This window comes from Mustela erminea, chromosome 16 (assembly GCF_009829155.1).
Source record: "Mustela erminea isolate mMusErm1 chromosome 16, mMusErm1.Pri, whole genome shotgun sequence".
Taxonomy (NCBI): Eukaryota; Metazoa; Chordata; class Mammalia; order Carnivora; family Mustelidae; genus Mustela; species Mustela erminea.
The window spans coordinates 51950460-51970202 of record NC_045629.1 but is presented as its reverse complement, the minus strand read 5'-3'; the positions used below and the strand labels follow the sequence as shown (position 1 = coordinate 51970202).

General features: G+C 39.2%; 1 protein-coding gene across 45 annotated transcripts in view; it reads right to left on the bottom strand.

Annotated features, from left to right (window-relative positions):
• Window positions 1–618: 618 nt before the first annotated feature.
• The window catches only part of RIMS2 (regulating synaptic membrane exocytosis 2), a 594152-nt gene continuing 575027 nt past the window's right edge, over window positions 619–19743 (bottom strand). For all 45 annotated transcript variants that reach the window (XM_032316364.1, XM_032316365.1, XM_032316366.1 and 42 more), the window contains 5 exons: window positions 8637–8778; window positions 4520–4632; window positions 4088–4189; window positions 2470–2609; window positions 619–2054 (listed from right to left, as the gene is read on the bottom strand). In XM_032316364.1, the coding sequence (XP_032172255.1) occupies window positions 1836–2054; window positions 2470–2609; window positions 4088–4189; window positions 4520–4632; window positions 8637–8778 (716 nt within the window). In that variant the 3' untranslated portion in view covers window positions 619–1835. The remainder of the gene's footprint in view (window positions 2055–2469; window positions 2610–4087; window positions 4190–4519; window positions 4633–8636; window positions 8779–19743) is intronic.

Here is a 19743-nt window from a genome sequence, read left to right as displayed (position 1 = left end):
CAATGGTAATGACTGTCTGTAAAACCAAAGGCAGGGGTTTGACCTTGGGGGACTCGCGGTGTAGACTTTTGGTGATGGCATCAAAGAACTATTAATAGGCAGACTGACTTTCTTTGAGTCACCTAAAAATTGGAGCTTTAAAATTATTTGTTGCATATTTATGTTTACTATATTTCTTTAGAAATATAATTTGTGAAAAATTGTATTTTACTACAGAAAAATGAATTAATAAACAGCCCTGTGTTTCAGGCTCCAAATTTTTAGCAGTGTTTTTCTATTCACATAGTAAATGGAAATTGGCTAAAGAAATTGCTTTAATTAATTAAAAAACAAAACCTAAGACCTTCTAGAAATAATATTTTAACCCCTGTATGAATAATGCTGGTGCTAAAAACAAATTTATTAGACATTACAGTGGGCACATGATTTTAGGGTTTTCCTGTAAACTGAACTTTGAAGGTGAAACGAAAAGTCCCATGCACTGTACAATAAATTGCAAAAGTTCAAATATCTTCTTTATCAAATACATGCTGACTTACTTGAATGTACTCCCAAGTCATGTTGCAAAATCCTTTTCAACATGCTTGAAATAAAGAAAGCTCTTAGTTTTTGGTGGTGTTTTTTTTTTTTTTCTCTTGAGAAATTCATAAATTCAGAAGCATCTACAGCTCTGAATCAAACAGGGGGTATAAGGAGTATCAGGTCAAAAACTTGTGATCTTTTAGTATAATGTTCACTCTGGTAGGGAGAAAGAAAATGAAAGATTAAAAGAGAAGAGAGGAAAAGTGAGACAGAGAAGAGGAAGAAAGATGTGAACAATTTGCACATATTGAACTTTATAAGATTTGTATATTTAACATGGAAATAAATTGAATATAGTATGCTTATCTGTCACATAAAGAGAATTTTAAGTATCTTCTAGAAAGTATTCTCATTTGTAATGTCTGCCAAAACACAGACTATGATTAAAGAATAAACATGGTGTGTCTTTGTGCCACCCTGTTGCATTCTCTTCCCCTTTTAAAACCATGCAATAGTGAAATTTATTTTTAAAAATAATATAAATTGTTGAAAATGGCTGATTTTTATTCTTTTTTTTTTTTTTTTGCAAGTTGCAGCCCCAAGAAAATAATTTAAGTATTCAGCTAATCTGTGTCCATGCAAAAAAAGTTTCTTTAATTTCATTCAGTACAGTGGAGCCACAGAATTCTGTTTTTCAGAGTCCAACACATCGTGGCCTTAGGGAGTGGCGTGCCTGCTGGAGCTCTGAAGTCGGCCACGGCTTACGCTGGACGGGCTGCTCCTGGTCCCTGTGCAGAGGAGGGCGGATGTCTGTCCCGGACCACTTCTTTGGTCTCCCGCTTTTCACCTGATGCTTCCGAGGACTTCACTCCTTGACTCGTAACATGGCTTCATGACTGTATAGCTCCATTTCTGTGGCATAATAGGGCTTTGGGGTCAGAGAAATGAAGAAAAAGGAACGATAAAAATAGAAAGGTGCCATTGAAAAGGGCTTTTGTTGCATGAAACTGACTGATTCTTTGAGATTAATCCATGGCTTCAGATTGGACCCAAACTCAAGTGTTCTTGAACTCCAAGCCTGATAGTTCTTCATAACTCTGCTCTTTGACCTGAGGACCATCTTTAGGGCACAATGTGTGCAACTTCCTCTGAGAACACAGGATCGCTTTGTATCCCTAGAAACAGGCTCAGAAGACACAACATTAAGCATGCAGTGTTACCAGGGTTTGCGACCTGTGGGTTGTTTTTTATTTTTTTTTTTGTTTTTGTTTTTGTTTGTAACGCTGGTTGCTATGACAACAGTTTTACAGCTGCTATGAACGAGAGTAAGAAGGTCCGGTTGAACTTTCCAGAGAGGATTGGGAAGCTCTTCTTGTCAGAGGGGCCAAAGTTGGATCTACTAGGGAGGAAGGGGGAAAAAGTTTGAACCATCCAATCACCATATTGGATAGCTCCAGTTCATCTAAAAGTATCTGGGCCACTCCCATAAAGGATTTGTGATCCATGCGACCATAATCTCCCCAGACAATGATCTGTTGGCGAAAGAAAAAGGAGAGTGAGGTCAGCATCGTTATGCACATGAAAACTTGCAAAATAAAACACATTTGGTCAACATCTATCATCAAACATCAAACTCCACAGTTGTGTTTTAATTGCTGGGATAGTGGTCTTGAACTACTAGAATCCAAAGGCACATGAGGAAAAGTGTACTGGAGTGTTCACATCCTAAGGAGTCTGGGGAAACTGGAGTTTGTGTCTGGTAGGGGCTGGCAAGTCTCTAGCTCACTGGAAAGGAAACCACAGCATCCACGGCTTGATAACACGGGTCACTGCTTTGCCATTTCCCAAGAATTTCAGCTGAGAGCAATGGAAGGGAATACGGTAAGACATGTGGGTCTAAGGTCTGAGTCCATTTCCTATATAAGGGAGAAATCATTCAGTAAATACCTGTAAAACCTTCCCCTGGGGACTTTCTTCGAAAGATAATAGCTGTTGGTAAAGGGGTTCCAGTGTTTTTCTTGCCACCTTTGTTTTCTTTTTGGCTATGCAGACTCCATTATCCAACAGATACACCTTCACATATGGTGCTTGGGAAAGAACACACAGAGGGGAGGATTAAGTGACACAGCGCCGTTACGCAACGCCCAACTTGGAGATGACATCTGCAACGGCCTAGTTTTAGGCCAAAAGAACCAGCAATCAAAAGTCATCCGTCTTTCCACATAATGTAAAAATCATTAGCTAGATACAAAGTCCCTATCAGCCACTGAAGGAGTTTAGGCAGCTTTAACCCAGAGGCTACTCTGAGTTGATCACTACTTCGCCATCCAATGGTTTTATAGATTTCAACAATGCATTAAATAAGGTGAAATGCTTCCAGTCCCTAACAATGTTCAAGAGAGAAGTGTTCGTCAGTCTTTCATCGTCAGTACTTAAACCTAAGTAAACACGCTTGACATGACGTCTTTTCATAAATAAATTATAACATAAATAATATAATCTCTATAATAAATGCTTACATAATATAATTATACAATATAAATAGTAAATATAAATTTTTTCTAAATAACAGTCATTTACTAATCAAAAGGGCTTATTTGTTGATGGTGGCGTGGGTACAAGGCAGAGGGCTTTGATGTAATACGTTCACATAAGCCGGAAAGAGGCAGCTAATTATGAATTGTTTGGCTTGAAATGTACTTGACTCTCCATAAAAGCATTTTCATGCATGTACAAATTACGATATTCTTTACGGCACAGTGGGCTAACTAGCTCCAAGACCTTTGTAAATACAATTGACTTAACCACCCTGCAAGGTTGTACACATTATCATTTAGAATTTCTACAAGGACAGGGAAGTTACAAAATTTAAAACTATTCTTCAGTCACTGGAGGTGCCAGGGTGAGAACCGAATTTCAGAATCCTCACTAATTGTTCCACATATCAGATCTCATGTTCTACATCACTGTACAGTGGGCCTGTGTCATTTTCCATGGTCTAGGCACCTTAGATTATGACATTACAGTAGGACATGTGTGACATCATAATACAAAATGCTAATGACGCCTCTCTTCCCTTGCACATTACAGGAAGTAAAAGTCTAATTAGCATGTCCTAGATACAAAAGCTTATGCTGCTTTGGAAACCTATATCTATCTTTACTCTATTTAAAAAAAAAAAAAAAATCTATCTTTATTCTAATGCAGAGCTCTAAAAATTCCCAAGGAGAATTTTGAAGCTCCAGATAAAGTAAAGAAGAACACAAAATACCAGCTAATAAGAAAAAGAAATTCTTATGTACATGTTTATTTTGCAATGGTTTCTACTACATACACACCTACTTAAATTAGGTTAACTTGAATTATTTAACTTAAATTATCCTTACCAGACCACCTTCACTGCATGCTCACTTGGGATAACCACACAAACTACTACAGGTAACAGACTCACTGATTAGTATCTTTAATGATTCAAAAACTAAGTTTTCAGCATCTAATCAAAAACAAAGCCTCTGAATTGAAAAGTGGGCATTGCAAATCATAGAAGAATCCCTTCTGTTCTTACCTGGCAGTGTCTTGGAACCTGGTTTTACAACAAGGCCACGAGCCCGAATGATTTCCACCTCCAACTGTCCCTTTTTGTCCATCATTCCTACCTGAATGTCACCTAAAGGTGCGTGAGGAAGAAACAGACAAGCCTTAGTGTACAAATGCAGTAAGAAGCAGGCTTGTGCCAAAGACCTTTGTTTTATGCCACTTCCTCATTTCCCATATATTTTCATAAATTTAAATATACTTAAAATTCTATCAATGATCTTTTACTTTAACAAGCTTATCAATTAACTTGGGGGAAAAATCGGTTCAAATTCTTTTATTGGTACAAATAAAAACGCTTATTCCTGCAGACAATACTATTAAAGATCCCATGAAACAAGAGAATGTAATTTTCAATACTCTAAAGGAGGAACAACGAAATCAGATGACAAAAAATTCTTACCCATTGCAGGTGTAGCCAGAGTCTGGCGCCCCACTAGCTGGGCAGGGCCAAGGCCATCCAGGAAATCGCTGAACTGGCTATCGGAGGCCAGGCGGACACCAGGGAAAATCAGACTAAAAGCAAAATAACACATGGGATTAAACCTTCAACCCATTTACTCTCAGGCAGCTCGGGTTTCCCTCTTGCCCCTATTCGGGGGCAGGAGCAGTTACCACCACGGTTTTGTCGCTTGTATTAATGGACCCCAATCACTGTGTTCCACCACCCGTGGCTCACCCTTTCTCATTCTCTAGCAGCCCATGTATGTCACCAGAAGCACCTGTTACGCCAGACTGCAGGCTGCTGTGTATGAGTCTTTCTCCTCCTTGTCTGGAGGGCCTGGCCTGTGATTTCTATCCGCAGCGCTCGCTACCTACTGAGCCCTTACTCCACGAATAGGCATTCACGGATTTAATCCTCTTAGCTGCGCTGGGAGATAGATTCTATTATCCTGTTTTACAAATGAAGAAACTTCTAGATCATTCCCATCAGTACACAAAAACCTGCTATTATTCTTCCACCCTAAAAAAAAAACAAAAAACAAAACTTCTACCTTAAAAAAAATCCCTTTCCTAACTCCCCTTCTTACTCTAGCTCCCACCCCATTTCTCTACTCAAAGCTCCTTGAAAGAGTTTACTCTATGGGCTGTCTTCAGTTTCTTTTTTCTTGTTCTCCCTTGAAACTGTACTCAGTTTTTCCTTGCTCTCTTGCTTGCTTGATTTTTCTCCACCCACCAAGGTCACCATGGGGCCACACGGGTAACCCAACTGTTCATACTCAGCACTTGTCTGATTTAACACATTAGTATCAGCGGACACAATGGAGCCCTCCCTCTCCATTGAAACACTTGGTTCACTTTGGTTCCTAGACCCTCTGGTTCTCTGATTTTCCTCTTTGGCCACTCTACCTCAGTCTCCCTTACTGGTTCTACCATTAAGCATTGAGAGCCCAATACTTGGACTTCTTATTTTTCCTGCATGCCCCAGTGTCCTTGGTGATCTGATGCAGTTTCACGGTTTTAAAGGCCATCTATGCTGACATGGCCTAGACTGCCATCTCCGGCTTGGACCACAGACCTGCTATTAGTATTAGATCTGCTTTGCCTACCTGTCTGCTTGGATGTCTAACAGGCAACTGATACTCAATTTGTCCCACACTGACTCCCAACCTCAAAACAAATAAAAAGCCAAAGTCTGTTCCTCTCAAGGGCTTCTCATCTTAAATGGCAACTTCATTCTTTCGACTGTCCAGCCCTGGGTTAGCCTTTCCTCTTTGTTATGGACTGAACCTTGTCCCCCACCGAAGCATATGCTGAAGCCTTAATCCCCAGTATGACCGGCACATGGACATAGGGGCTTTAAAGAGTTAATTATGGTTAAATGAGCTCATAAGCGTGGGGCCCTACTCTAATCTAACCTCATCTGATGGTTTCCTTTCCTTTTTTTTTTTTTTTAAAGATTTTATTTATTTATTTGACAGACAGAGATCACAAGTAGGCAGAGAGGCAGGCAGAGAGAGAGGAGGAAGCAGGCTCCCTGCTGAGCAGAGAGCCCTACGAGAGGCTCGATCCCAGGACACTGGGATCACCCACTGAGCCACCCAGTTGCCCCTGATGGTTTCCTTTTAAGAAGAACAAGAGATTTCAGGGGTTTGCTTGCACAGGAGAAACACCATGTGAGCACACACTGAGAGGAGGCCATCTGCAAGCCAAGGAGAGATGCCCCAGGAAAAACCAAGCCGGGTAACACCTTGATCTTGGACTTCTAGTCTCCAGAACTATGAGAAACTAAATTTCTGTTGTTTAAGCTACCCAGTCTTCGGTATTTTGTTAGGGCAGCCCTAGCAAACGGATACACCCCCTTTCTCTCCTTACTTACATCAGTGGTACCAATAAATCTTATAGACCCTACTGTAAAAATGCATCTAGAATGTGACCTCGCATTATAATGCTACCACTGTGGTCCCAGCCTTTATCTTCTGTCTGCAGTATTACCGAACAGTCCTCTGGATGTTCCCTCTATGGCCAAATTTACTTTCCACCCCCGCAGCAATCAGAGCGGTCTGTTAAAATTCAAGTCAGGGAACATCAGGACTCTGCTCAAATCCTCCATTGGTTTCTCGTCCCTCTCAGAGGAAAAGCAAAGTCCTCACACTGTTATTATAAAGTCGATGCAAGCTGTCCACTCCTTGCCCCCCATGTTAATGTCTACTCCCGCCCTTCCAGCACAGTCCTGCCTTCCCCACCGCTGATGCAGGCAAACTGCTTCCTCCAACTCTCAGAATGGGTTCGGGCTGGAATGTTCTTCCCTCGAATGTCCACATTCTTCAAATCTTTACCCAGACATATTTTTCTCCCTGTCCCTACATGACAGCCACCCCTGCCCTCTCTCATCTCTATTCCTTTCTTTTTCTCTTTGGCACTCGCACTACCTAATCTACTATATATTTTATGAATTTTCCTTATATCTACGTATTAACAACTTTTCTTATTTATTGTCCATCTTATCTTTTAGACCATAAGTTTGGTGAGGGTAGGGTTTTTTGTTCGTTTGTTTCTATTTTGTTCACTGATATAACTCCAGCCCCTAGAACCGTGTCTGGAATATTGTAAGCACTTACTAAATACTTATTAATTAAAAGTTAAATAATTATCCAAGTTTCTACAGTACCAAAAAACAGAGGAGAACTTAAGCCTATATGATTTTAAAAAGCCAATGGTCTTAACCACTAATGGATTTTGGCCCCCTTGTATGACTTATATACCAACTGAGCACAGTGCCTAGAACACTGGAAGGCGTGGAAAATATTTGTTAAATGAATACGCATATTCAACCCATTTCTCCCATAAAATATAAACATCTGGGGTGCCAGGGGCCACAGCTGGGACATTTTTGTATCCCTAACAGCATCTACCATAGCATTCTGCAACGAGGAAAGCTCCGTGCACATTCATTTTTAATCGCTTCTCCATCCCTTTTAAGACTTCCTTGATGAACATCAAATCTGTTTCTTCTCCCAACCTAAATCCCCAAATACATAGTTAATCCAAGCATTTTAACTGGTATCCCACACAATCTTACTGATACATGTATGGAAACCATGTTCCTCTCCCATATTTATATAGTCCTGCTAGACAAACGTTCCTCTTTGCCTCACATCTGGCCACATCTTTGTTGTCTAAACGTCTGATGCTTCCATGCTGACGACAGAGGGAGGTCCGTAAACCCCAGTCTCCTCAATTATCCTCCTCTGGGCACCATCTATAGATCTGTGGTTGCTGATTATTGTCAATCTGTCGGTGATGGGGCTACATTATCTCGACAAATGCTCTGAAAATGTCCGGGCTACAGCTGATTCAAAAAAAAGGTACTGCTGACTACATAAAAGAAGGGCTCACTACCTCCCTTTGTGGCATTACATCTATCTGAACTGCCTGCTACTTCCAGGAATGAAGTATGTGTCAGGTATTCTAGAATTTTTAGGAATCCCTCTTAAGAGCCAAGATTAGGGGGCACCTGGGTGGCTCAATGGGTTGGGCCTCTGCCTTCGGCTCGGGTCATGATCTCAGGGTCCTGGGATCGAGCCCCACATCGGGCTCTCTGCCCGGCGGGGAGCCTGCTTCCTCCTCTCTCTCTCTGCCTGCCTCTCTACCTACTTGTGATCTCTCTGTATAAAATCTTAAAAAAAAAAAAAAAAAGGTGCCAAGATTAGAGCAATTAGCATTGTTCACGTGGTACAGCTGGAGAGCTAACTCTATTCTGGGTGTCTCTATATTACTTGAAACCAGGCAAACTTTTACGTGCATGTATTGTGACAGTCATATTTCAGTGCCTTGCTGTTAAAGCAAAACGCTTTATCCTCAAACCTATTTCCCTTGATAGAAAAAGCCAGCTAGGTCCCTCTTCTCGGGGGTAGGCGAGCCAAAGTTCTCTTGACAGCACATCCGCCAGTGGAAATGAAAATGGAGCTCTCAAGATGTGAGTTTGCTTCTGGGAAAGCACAGAGAGAGAGAGAGAGGAAGGAGAGGGTCCCGGTAAAGGCACGGAGGAGACGCGCACCACGGCGGGCCTCACTCACTTTCCTTCCGAGCTGTAGCTGTTCATGCTGCCGTCGGTCGATTCTCGGCTTGCCTGGCGGGTCATCCAGTTCCTCATCTCCACAGCCAGGCCCGTTTCCGTGCTCCTCTGGACAGTGCTCCGTAGCTTTTTACCTCCTGCTTCTGCACAGACGGAAAACAAGAGGCATGATAGCTTTTGTCATCACCATCCGCTAACGAAAAATACTCAGCCAGCGTGGGGAAGCTCCTCAGATGGAAAGAACTGCAGAAAGACAAAGTGCTCTTATTCAGGAGACACACCGAAAAGGTATTTCCCACCATGTCTTGTGTGGGATGAAAATATTCTTAAAAAATCTTCAAGAAGCACAAAGTACCATTGGTTTTTTTTTTTTTTTTTCCCATTTAAAGCAGTGTTCGAGTTGGTTATGAAAGGAACAAAAAGGTTCAAACTAAAGGAAAACAACATAAGCTTTGTTTTCACTATAATATTTAAATATGCTAATTTATGCCCGTCTTTTTCTTTTTTCCTTTCTTTTGATCATAATGAAATGATTAGGCCTTGACTCTGTTTCCAAAAAACAGGTGATGAGTAAACCTCAATTCTAGCCTTAACTCTCACACAAAAACCTGATATCGGAGGGTGATCAATATTAGAAGACAAAGAAAGCCATACAAGGGAGATAACCTGTCTGATATAGTTTTATATCTGTTGGTGACTTTCAGAGAGACTGTCAAAAGGAATGCAAAAGCCCAGCAATGCCATGTGAGAAGAGCTTTCTAATTTGGGATCATGAGTAGTCATGTCCTTTAATAGCTTGAATATGAGATTTACTTACAGGAGCCAATGAGAAGACCAGATGGGAAACTGAGTCAGAGACCACAGATGTGACAGAGTCTAAGAAGCGCAAGTGATTTGGACAGGTCAGGGAGGAAGGCGCTTGACAGAGGGAGTGGGATTTTAGCTGGGTTTGAGAAATGGGTACACTGGGACCTGAGAGGCAAGAAGGTAAGAGTTTGGGGTCAAGGGAAGGGCCTAGGCAAAGGCACAAAGGCAGGAAAAACCATGTGCTGCTGAGGGATGATGGAAGTAACCAGGTGAAGAGTAATGGTGGGAGAGTGTCAGACAAGAACCTGAGCCCCCAACACAGAGGGCCTTGCGTGTCAGAATGTGGAGCAGAGAGACCACTGAAGCTGGAGGGACGGGGGACGGTCCTATTTAAATTATTTAAATTATTATTAAATTTAAATTATTATTAATTATTTAAATTAAGACAGTAACTATCTGTCTTAATTTCTTGTCGGACCTAAATATGTATCTACATTGACCACGCATGCCATTAGCTTTTGGGGTTATGGTAAGCTCTTTTAATGCCTGATACTAATAATTTCATTTTAGATCAATAAACATTTGCTGATATTGACCTTGACTTCTTGAAATTCCTCCAGCAACAACGTATAATATTTGCTCACCCTTTTGAAACACTGCTTTAAATGTCATCTATTTTCTACTTCCAATCTCCATGTCTATCGAAATGCTCTAAAGTTTATATCAAATATAAGCTATGACTGATCTACCGCTCAGTTCCATAATAAGAGGCTGATATTTTAGAAAATTGATAGCAGACATGTTGTACTGATATGAACTGTAAGAGAATCTAAAGCATCTGTGATTGATGAGGGAAGGCTCTTCTTTACCAAGAAATATTAGTTATATTTAGTATATAATTAATACACTTAATAAGTGTCAAAGGAATGATAAAAATTTAAAATGACCAATTTGCAACCACCAATGGAATAAATAGTTCAGATAAGGCACATCAATGGATGCTAACAGCATTAGATGAAAGGATATTCACATGAACCCCACCCCCCCCAAAACAAAACAAAACAAACAAAAAACCCATTCCACAGTTTAGTTTTGTTTGTTAAAGGTAAACACAGACTTTAACTCTGGGAGAGCAGCCAGCTATCAACATCTTAATCAAGTCATCAAACTTAGTAGCACTGATAGTGGGACAATCACAGGTACCTCCTGATAGAAAATACACAGTACCACTGATCAAGTCAGTCCAGACAAAAATATACAAACTGTTTCTAATTAGGTCTTTGGAACCAACTTCTAGGTTTCTAAAAACCAGAGGACCAAGTAAACGATAAATCTCACACACATACACACACACACACACACACACAGTAAACAAACACAGAACATGGGGTTTTGTTCAAGAGAACTGGCTTAGTCTCTTTAAAAAGTTAATATCATGAAAAAAACAAATAAACTAACAAGGTAGAGGAATCAGTCCAGATTTTAAAACATCACAGAGACGTAACCATTAAATTCTATGAGTATACTTTGGTTTTTTTGGGGGGGAAAAACAAAGAGAAACCCTAAAAGCAAAACACTCTAAAAGCAATTTTAGGACAAAGAAGGAAAATCTGAACATGGACTGGATATTAGGATAAGAAAATTGTTAATTTTCCTACACAGATAGTGGCATGTATTATAAAATATACCCTTATCATTAGAGATCAATGCTGAAGAACTTAGACCTGAAATGTTATAGTGTCTGCAACTTCCTTTCAAATACTAGAGCAGAAAATACATATAATACAGAAAAAAGAGAAAACATTTTTAGAAAAAGGATGGGGATGAAGAGACGCTTGTACTCAAAAATTTAATATTCCTGATTATTTCACAGTGCTCTCCCAACAGCCACATCCAAAAGTCATACAGTTCTGTTCTGTTGTACACCAGAATCACGGAAGGTACCAGGCTGCTGTGAGGAGCCTGCCCAACGGCTAGGTCCTGGGCTTTCCACGTGGCTGTACCGTTCTCTTCCTATGAAGAATGCCCATGCGGAAAATCACCTCCAAGTGAGCTGTACCACTGCGGGAGCTGAAAAATGTGGAAAGAGGCGATCTCCAGGAGCCATAGGACCTTCAAAGGAAACGAGATTCCTAAAAGTGTCAGGATATAACATCTGACTCCACCATAGCAAGAATAATATGAAAACCTGCTGTTCCAGGGTGATGGGAACAAGCTACCATGTGTCAAAGAGTAACAATACAATGAACGTGTCATCCTTGGGTTTACAGACCCCCTTTTACCTACATTCTGTTCCGAACTCCAACAATCCCTGTTTACAGATACAGTGTCCATGGGCCCTGGCAGCTTATACAGAAAGTGACACAGCTGAAGTTGATACACAGTTCCCTGATCCAAATTCTCCGCTATCTGCTGACTTGTTGTCAGAATACAGCCAGTGGGGAGACGGTGCAGCGAGCTCTAACTGCACATGGAAGGCCCCGTGAGCAGTGGCCGGTGGCGTGGGAAGGGCAGGGCCCCGGAAAGGCTCAGGCCCTGGTGTCGGACTGTTTCTCTGTGAATCCCCACTTAACCAGAAACAGGCTGGGTGACACTGAACCCATTACTTAGTCCCTTGGTGACTCAGTTTTCTCAAAACTGTGAAATGGCAAAGACAGTAATGCCCACCTCATAGGATTTTTGTGAGGATGAGAAAAACACTATATTTCAAGTGATTAAGAGAGTGCCTGATACATAGAGACTCTTCAATTAAGGGTACTGTCCTTACTATTACTATCAGGTAGGGAATCAGAAAACATATTCCAGGCCAATCTCTACCCCTGACCAGCGGACTCTGTGGCCTCTCTGAGTTAGAGCCTGAGTCTCTGCTTCCTCGTTTATGAAAAAGTCAGGGAATGGGGGAGGGGGTGGTAACAAACGATCTCTGCTGTCTTTTAGCTACAACGTCTATGACTTTGTGTCATTAGTGTAGGAACAAGATCATGATTAATGGCAGACACGGAGGAGATAAAGCTACTCATTGTCATCTGATGCAATCAGAGAATTGTAAGCAACATGCTGCGTGTTTATAATAGGTCTTTATGTCTTTTAAATGTACTTTGATCTAATGCACACGCAGGCTTTTTTAAAAAGTAAATGTATTTTTCAGTACTACAAACCCTTTTGCATGACATTCACAATAAAAGTAATTTTGTCTAAATACAATGGATCGTGGTGATTCATATTTAATGCTCCAAATGCTTTGTCATGTCACCCACCCTGAACACTGGATTTGGAGAACAGTGGATGTGGGTGTCTACATAAGGTAAAGGTAGTAGGCAAAATTCTAAGATGGCCCCATGGTTATGTTACCTTACGTGGCAAAAGGGATTTGACCAATATAATTAAGGTTACTAATCGGTTGACCTAAACATAGGGAGATTATCCAAATAGGCCTGATAAAGCTACATGGGCCTTTTTTTTAAAATTTTTTAAAAGATCTTATTTATTTATTTGACAGAGAGAGAGAGAGATCACAAGTAGGCAGAGGCAGGCAGAGAGAGAGGGAGGAGGAAGCAGGATCCATGCTGAGCAGAGAGCCCGATGTGGGGCTCAATCCCAGGACCCTGAGATCATGACCTGCGCGGAAGGCAGAAGCTTAACCCACTGAGCCACCCAGGCACCCCTACATGGGCCTATTAAAGCCAGAATGCTTTCTCCAGCTAATTCTAGAAAGGTCACTGAGGGAGATCTGACACCCATGAGCGATTCAGTGTACCTCTGCTGGTTGAAGATGGAGGAACCATGTGGAAAGGACCCGCGAACAGCCTCTGGCCGCTGAGAGACAGCAAGTAACACGGGGGCGTCAGCCTACAACTTCAAGGAACTAGAACCTGCCGATGACCTGAATGTCCTTGGAAGCAGTTTTCCCCCCAGAGCCTCCGGACAAGAACTCCACCCTTCCAACACCGGGTTTCCGCCACGTCATACCCTCGGCAGAAAACCCAGCCACACCACACCATTCCAGACATGTGGCTTACAGAACTACAAACTGATAAATGAGTATTTTATGCTGCTAAATTTGTGAAAATCGTAAAGCAGCAATAGATAATCTTTTAGATACATGTTCTTTTAAATGGCAAAATCTACAAAAATAATCGATGGGGACCACAGGAGTGGCCCAAATGAAATTATTCTTAAGGACTCAATAGCCATGATTAAAAAATACATTATTTTTAAAAAGTTTTACATACATATACTACAAACATATCCATAAACATCTAAAATATAGGTGCCTGTGTGAGAATCTACAGATGTTTAAAAATACACAGTAGCGAACTATAGAACTAAGACCCAGATTATGTTGTTGTAGAGCCCTTAAAATCACTCTGGTATTAGGTATTTTAAAACATAATGTATTTGGAGAAGGTGCCTGCAGGTAAAAATCAAGTTCCTGAATTGCCAAACATCACAGGCAGAAAGCAAAACACAGGAGGTGTCCTTGTTATTCTGCTCTGCTTACTCTGATGACTCATTTAACTTGGCACCTTCTGTATTCAAAGAAAGCCACTTGATTAAAATAAACAACCATAAACAACCGGTCAGTTTCCTCTCACAATATCTGAAAACCCCTTGAGTGACTTGACAACAACAATCAAAAGGTCCTCGGACCTTTTCTGTTATTGGGTTTAGAAACTTTCCTAAGTCCCAAGATGAAGCTCCAAATGAAATGCCAAACTTCACAGTATGGTGACTTCTTTCTCAATCTTGTACCCACAAAACCCATTCTTGCTTGCTCTCACTTGGATGGTCTCATCCCCGCTTTGCAGGCAGACTTACTGATGGGTCAGGATTTTCAGGCTGGTGGATTCTGAAAACTATCTTTAATTTGTAGTTTGCGCCCCAGTTTGTGTGCCTTGAATTAATAAGGCACTGAATTTGCACATTATTGAAAAGTACCATTTTCCAGAGTCAGTATAATTTAGAGAAGCCATGTGCATTACACTGAAAGAATTTAAAAATGCATTAAAATGAGAATTTCTAAAATGACTGATTCATAGAATTTCAGATGCTACCTCAGGGATCCAATGTGCCTTTGTGCTCGATGTATATTCCCTTATTGTAGCAATGAGCAAGTTGAGGTCCAGAAGTAGCTAGCTCCCCTTTAGTAAAAGACTTTCAAATGGAACTTTATTTCACCTAACTCCTCTCAATTCTTCAAACTTTCAAGTATAAGAAATGCTTTCAGCCCTTTATCCCACCTCAATGGTGGCCCCTGTGGACATACCTTTTCATCTGTCGATTACGTATCAATAGGGGATACTCCACGAGTTGAATGCTATAATTGCATATAAAAACTTGTGTACTTATGTTTCCCGGGGCTTCTTACTGTAATAAATACACTTACTAAATACTTATTACAATAAATATAATTCAAACCCCTGAAAGTCTAAACAAAATAGGGACAAACACCTGATAATTTCTTCTGAGTTAAACCAGGATCTGCATTAACAGTTAAATAAAATAGAAATTAACAGAAGTTAGCAGTTGATCTCTAAAATTGTTTCAGAGCTTAACACAAATCCATTTGTTCCAACAGCTCTGTCAAAACTATTATGAAAGTTACGTAGTTAACAGCTACAATACAGTGAACTATAAGCAGAAGTCACAATCATGATAGACATTGGGTCTGTTTGAATGTAGTCACCTGTCCCCCGACCTCTGAAGTTAGGCTTGCTCCATCAATGAAATGTGGGCAAAACTGGCCCCTGGAACTTCCGGGAGAAGCTTCCACAGCGGGAAGTGTGAGTCACCATGTCCCGCCTCCTTTATGTGGAAGCAGTTAGCCACAGGTACCTCCACCAGCCTGGGGCCGAGGACAGCCACAAGCATGACTCTTAATGCACATGCAGAAGGAGTGACACAAGAATTCTTTGAGTTAAGCCACGAATAATTTAAGTCCTTTGTTATTACAGCATAACCTAACCTATTCTGGCAGATCCACAGACAACTGCTGGAGGACACAGTTCCATTCCCTTTTAACTAAGAGGTTCTAAATTTTTGACACTTTTTCCTTTTTCCAGCATCATTTAAATATTGACCACTTTGAAAACAGTTCTGTTCATAAAATCTCAGCATTTGATGTCTTATTTTGTAATTGCTTTCCTTGCTTTTCTCATATTAGTATGCTTAAAGAGATTTTAACCATTGTTCTTAAACCTCAGGCTCATGTTTTAAAAATATTAAAATAACCTTTAATAAGCTTTTCATTTTAGAATAGCTTTAGATTTACAGGAAGATTGTTATGACCGTACAGAAAATTCCAGCGTACTCCACACCCCATATCCCCTCTTATTAACATCTTACATGGCTATAGTACATTTGTCACAGTTAATGAACAAATACTGATACATGACTGTCGACCAAAGCCTATGCTTTATTTATTTATTTATTTTTTAATCTGAAATTTTTTTTCTGATCCATGATGTCACATTACATTTTGTCATCATCATATCTCCTTAGACTTCCCTTGGAGACAGATTTTTTAAGTCTCTAATTCCTGACATTCGTTTACATTTATTACTCCTTTTAGTCCACTCTTTGTATGTGAAATTAACATGCTGTATTAAAATTTACCATAGTATAAGTATACCCATTAATGAAAACACTAATTTGAATTAAAGAAACAATATATAAGTTGAAAATACTCAAGAGAAAAATAGAAAAATATGTCATGTTATAAATAATACTGCATGTATGAAAATAAATTATCAATACTAAATTAATTTATACTGTATGGCATAATGTAGAGTTTTTATTTTTTTATTTTTAAAGATTTTATTTATTTATTTGACAGAGAGAGGCACAGCGAGAGAGGGAACACAAGCAGGGGGAGTGGGAGAGAGATGATGCAGGCTTCCTGCCAAACAGGGAGCCTGATGCTGGGCTCAATTCCACGACTCTGGAATCATGACCTGAGCTGAAGGCAGACAGTTAACGACTGATACCCAGGCACTCCAGGGACAGAGTTTTAAGCTTATTAAAATAAGTTCAATTATGTTTCAGATAAAATTTAGATTAAAATCACTATTCCCAATGTAATGATTCAGGTAAACATCAGCATTGGATGTTAAAAATCATTTGATGAGAGATTTTTGGGAAAAAGGATATTCACATGGTACTAAAGTATTACCTCAGAGGTTACTTAGTAATTATAAAGGGAAAGATACATCTCCTCCATAGAAGGACACTGGTAGTCACCTCTAAACCAACTGACCAAACTTAGCATCCCTTAGAATGAGAGAACTTGACATTGTCATTACTGATGGATGTATGAAGTTTACATCACCTGTACATTTAAACTGAAATTAACCATATTTCTAGACCTAATGTCCAGTTTACAGGAAACACAGGAAATAGAGAAAACAATTAGACAAATCCAGATTGTTAGATATCCTATAAGACAACTTTGTCTGGATTTTTTGAAAGTCAGTCATGAAAAGAAAAGGTGAAAGTACTGTTTTAGATTATGTGTTACCAACCAAAAGTTATGCATGAGCCTTGACTAGATCCTGGATTGAGGAAAAAAATATGTAACAAAATTTTAGCCTTCGTAAGAAACAATTTTGGGATAACTAAAAAAATTGAGTATGAAGGAATATTAGATAGGCATTTTTGTAAATTTTATGTAGTTTTTTTTTTATTAGGAGATGCATGCTGCAATTTAACTTACACTCAAATGTTCAGCAAGAATACATACTCTGTGTGTGTGTGTGTGTGTGTGTGTGTGTGTGTGAGAGAGAGAGAGAGAGAGAGAGAATCAGGGGAGAGACAAGAAAGATAAAGTCCACTAAAAATTGGTCAATCTGTATAGTGGATGCTCACTGTACTACCTATTTTTGTATGTTTAAAATAAAAGTTGGGGAAAATTCAATTATTAAATTCAAAACAAAGAAGGGAAAGAAAGAGCTCTTGTGTCTTGACTTACTACCATGTGGAGATAATTTGGATATAAAATCTACCTGCCTCTAGTCTTCATACGAGTGTTGTACAGTGGCTCTTATTACCACTTTCTGTTTGAGGAAACTGCTTGAAGGTGAAACTTGAAACAAAACCCTAGCAATGCCAACACCAATGCTTATTTCTCAAAGAGGCTGGCTTCCATCTTTAGTATCTGGGACACTATTTTCTGCTTCCCGTGTAATTAGTGTCTTGAAACCTCATCTCATGATCTCACTGCATGTCCATAAACTTAAATCATTTTATGAACATATTTAAGATTTTAGATCATTTATGCTTTCTTGTCTTATCATGAATGGGGAAATGTTAATTTTATTACTAAATTCTGACTTCAAGAATGAGACGGCAAAAAAGAAAGAGCCTCTTAACTATAGAGAACAAACTATTGGTAACCAGAGTGGAGGTGGGGGCCGGGGATAGTGATGGGGATGAAAAAGTACACTTATGATGAGCACTGAGTAATGTATAGAATTGTTGAATCATTGTACGGTACACTTGAAACTAATATAACACTGTATGCTAACTATACTGGAATTAAAATGTAAAACTTTAAAAAATTACCATAAAGATGAAAAAAATATATGATAAAATTCAAACAAATGTGCCAGAAAGAGCTATTCCTTATTATATACATATGCATTTCTATCTCTCAGTAAGTTATTTTGGATTTAACCACACCAAAAAATGGAGATTTCATCAAATGATGCCATGGCAGTCAAACAGTTTTAAATACATAGTGAAAAACTATGGATTTGTTAGTGTGTGAGGTTAAAAAGGACCTTGATCCTTTTGTGTCTTGATCTTCATCTGTAAAACAAAGGGGCTATTACAAGAACAGAAAACTGGAGACCAGTATCTCCCATGAAAACAGCGCAAAATCCTCAACAAAATATTAGCAAATCAAATCCAACAATGTATAAAAAGAGTTATACACCATGATGAAGTGGGATCTATCCTAGCTATGCAATGCTGGTTCAATATTCACAAATTAATGAGTGTGATGCATCACATCAAAAAGCTATAAAAGAAAAATCACACGGTCATATCAATGTATCCAGAAAAAGCATTTGACAAAATCCAACACCTATTCATGGTAAAAACTCAGTAAACTAGGAATAGAGGATAGCTTTCCCAACTTGATAAAAAAGATCTATTAAAAAACTTAAAGCCAACATTACATTTAATAGTGAGAAACTCAAGACTCTCCTACCAAGATTCAATACAAAGCAAATATGTTCCTTCTCATAACTCCTTTCAACAGCTTACTGGAAATTCTAGCTAATGCACTAAACCAAAAAAAGGCAATTAAATTATACAGATTGAGAAGGAAGAAATAAAACTTTTTTGCTCATGGGTGATATGAGTGCTTATGTAGAAAATAAAAAAACAAAAACAAAAACACAAAAACCCCAGGTATAAAAACTCCTGGAAATAATAAATGATTATAGCAAGGTTGTAGGATACAAGGTTAGTATACAAAATTCAATTTTTTTCCTATATACTAGCATCGAACAAATGGAATTTGAAATGAAAAAACAAAACAAAACCCAGAACAATATCATTTATATTAGCATACAAAAAAATGAAACAATGTTAGGTATGAGAAAAACTACAAAACTCTGATGAATGAAATCAAAGAATTAAATAAATGGAGAGATATTCCATGTTCATGAATGTGAAACCTTAATATTGTTGAGACATTAGTTCTCAACCTGATCTACAGACTCAATGCAAACCCAATCAAAATCCCAGCAATTAGTTTGTAGACATTGACAAACTGATTCTGAAGTTTATTAGGGAGAGGCAAAAGACCTAGGATAGTCAACACAAAATTGAAGGCAAAGAATAAAGTTGGAGGGCTGTCAGCTATGAACACTTGAAATATGACACTATCGAATTTCAAGACTTACTTAAAGCTACAGTAATCAAGACAATATCGCACTGGTGAAAGAATAGATAAACAGATCAACAAAACAGAACAGAGAGCCTAGAAATAGGCCCAGATAGTGATGAATAGAGACCTAACACTATAATCTATGCGAAATAGTTTTGAAAACTGTAAAATGCCATACAAATCCATCTCTGAATAATGACTGCAGTCATGTGAAATTATCCGAAACTTGCAGGAATAAATAAGTGGGGCCTTGACATTCAAAAGGGGAGAGAGAAAAGAGACTGCTGACCAAAAAAGCTTAAGGGGTTTCCTTCCCACACAAACCCATGGTTTTCAGATGATACCAAGGTGGATGCCGTTAAGTTGAGAGAAAAGAAGTGGGCAGGGCACAGAAGCTACAAACTAAAAG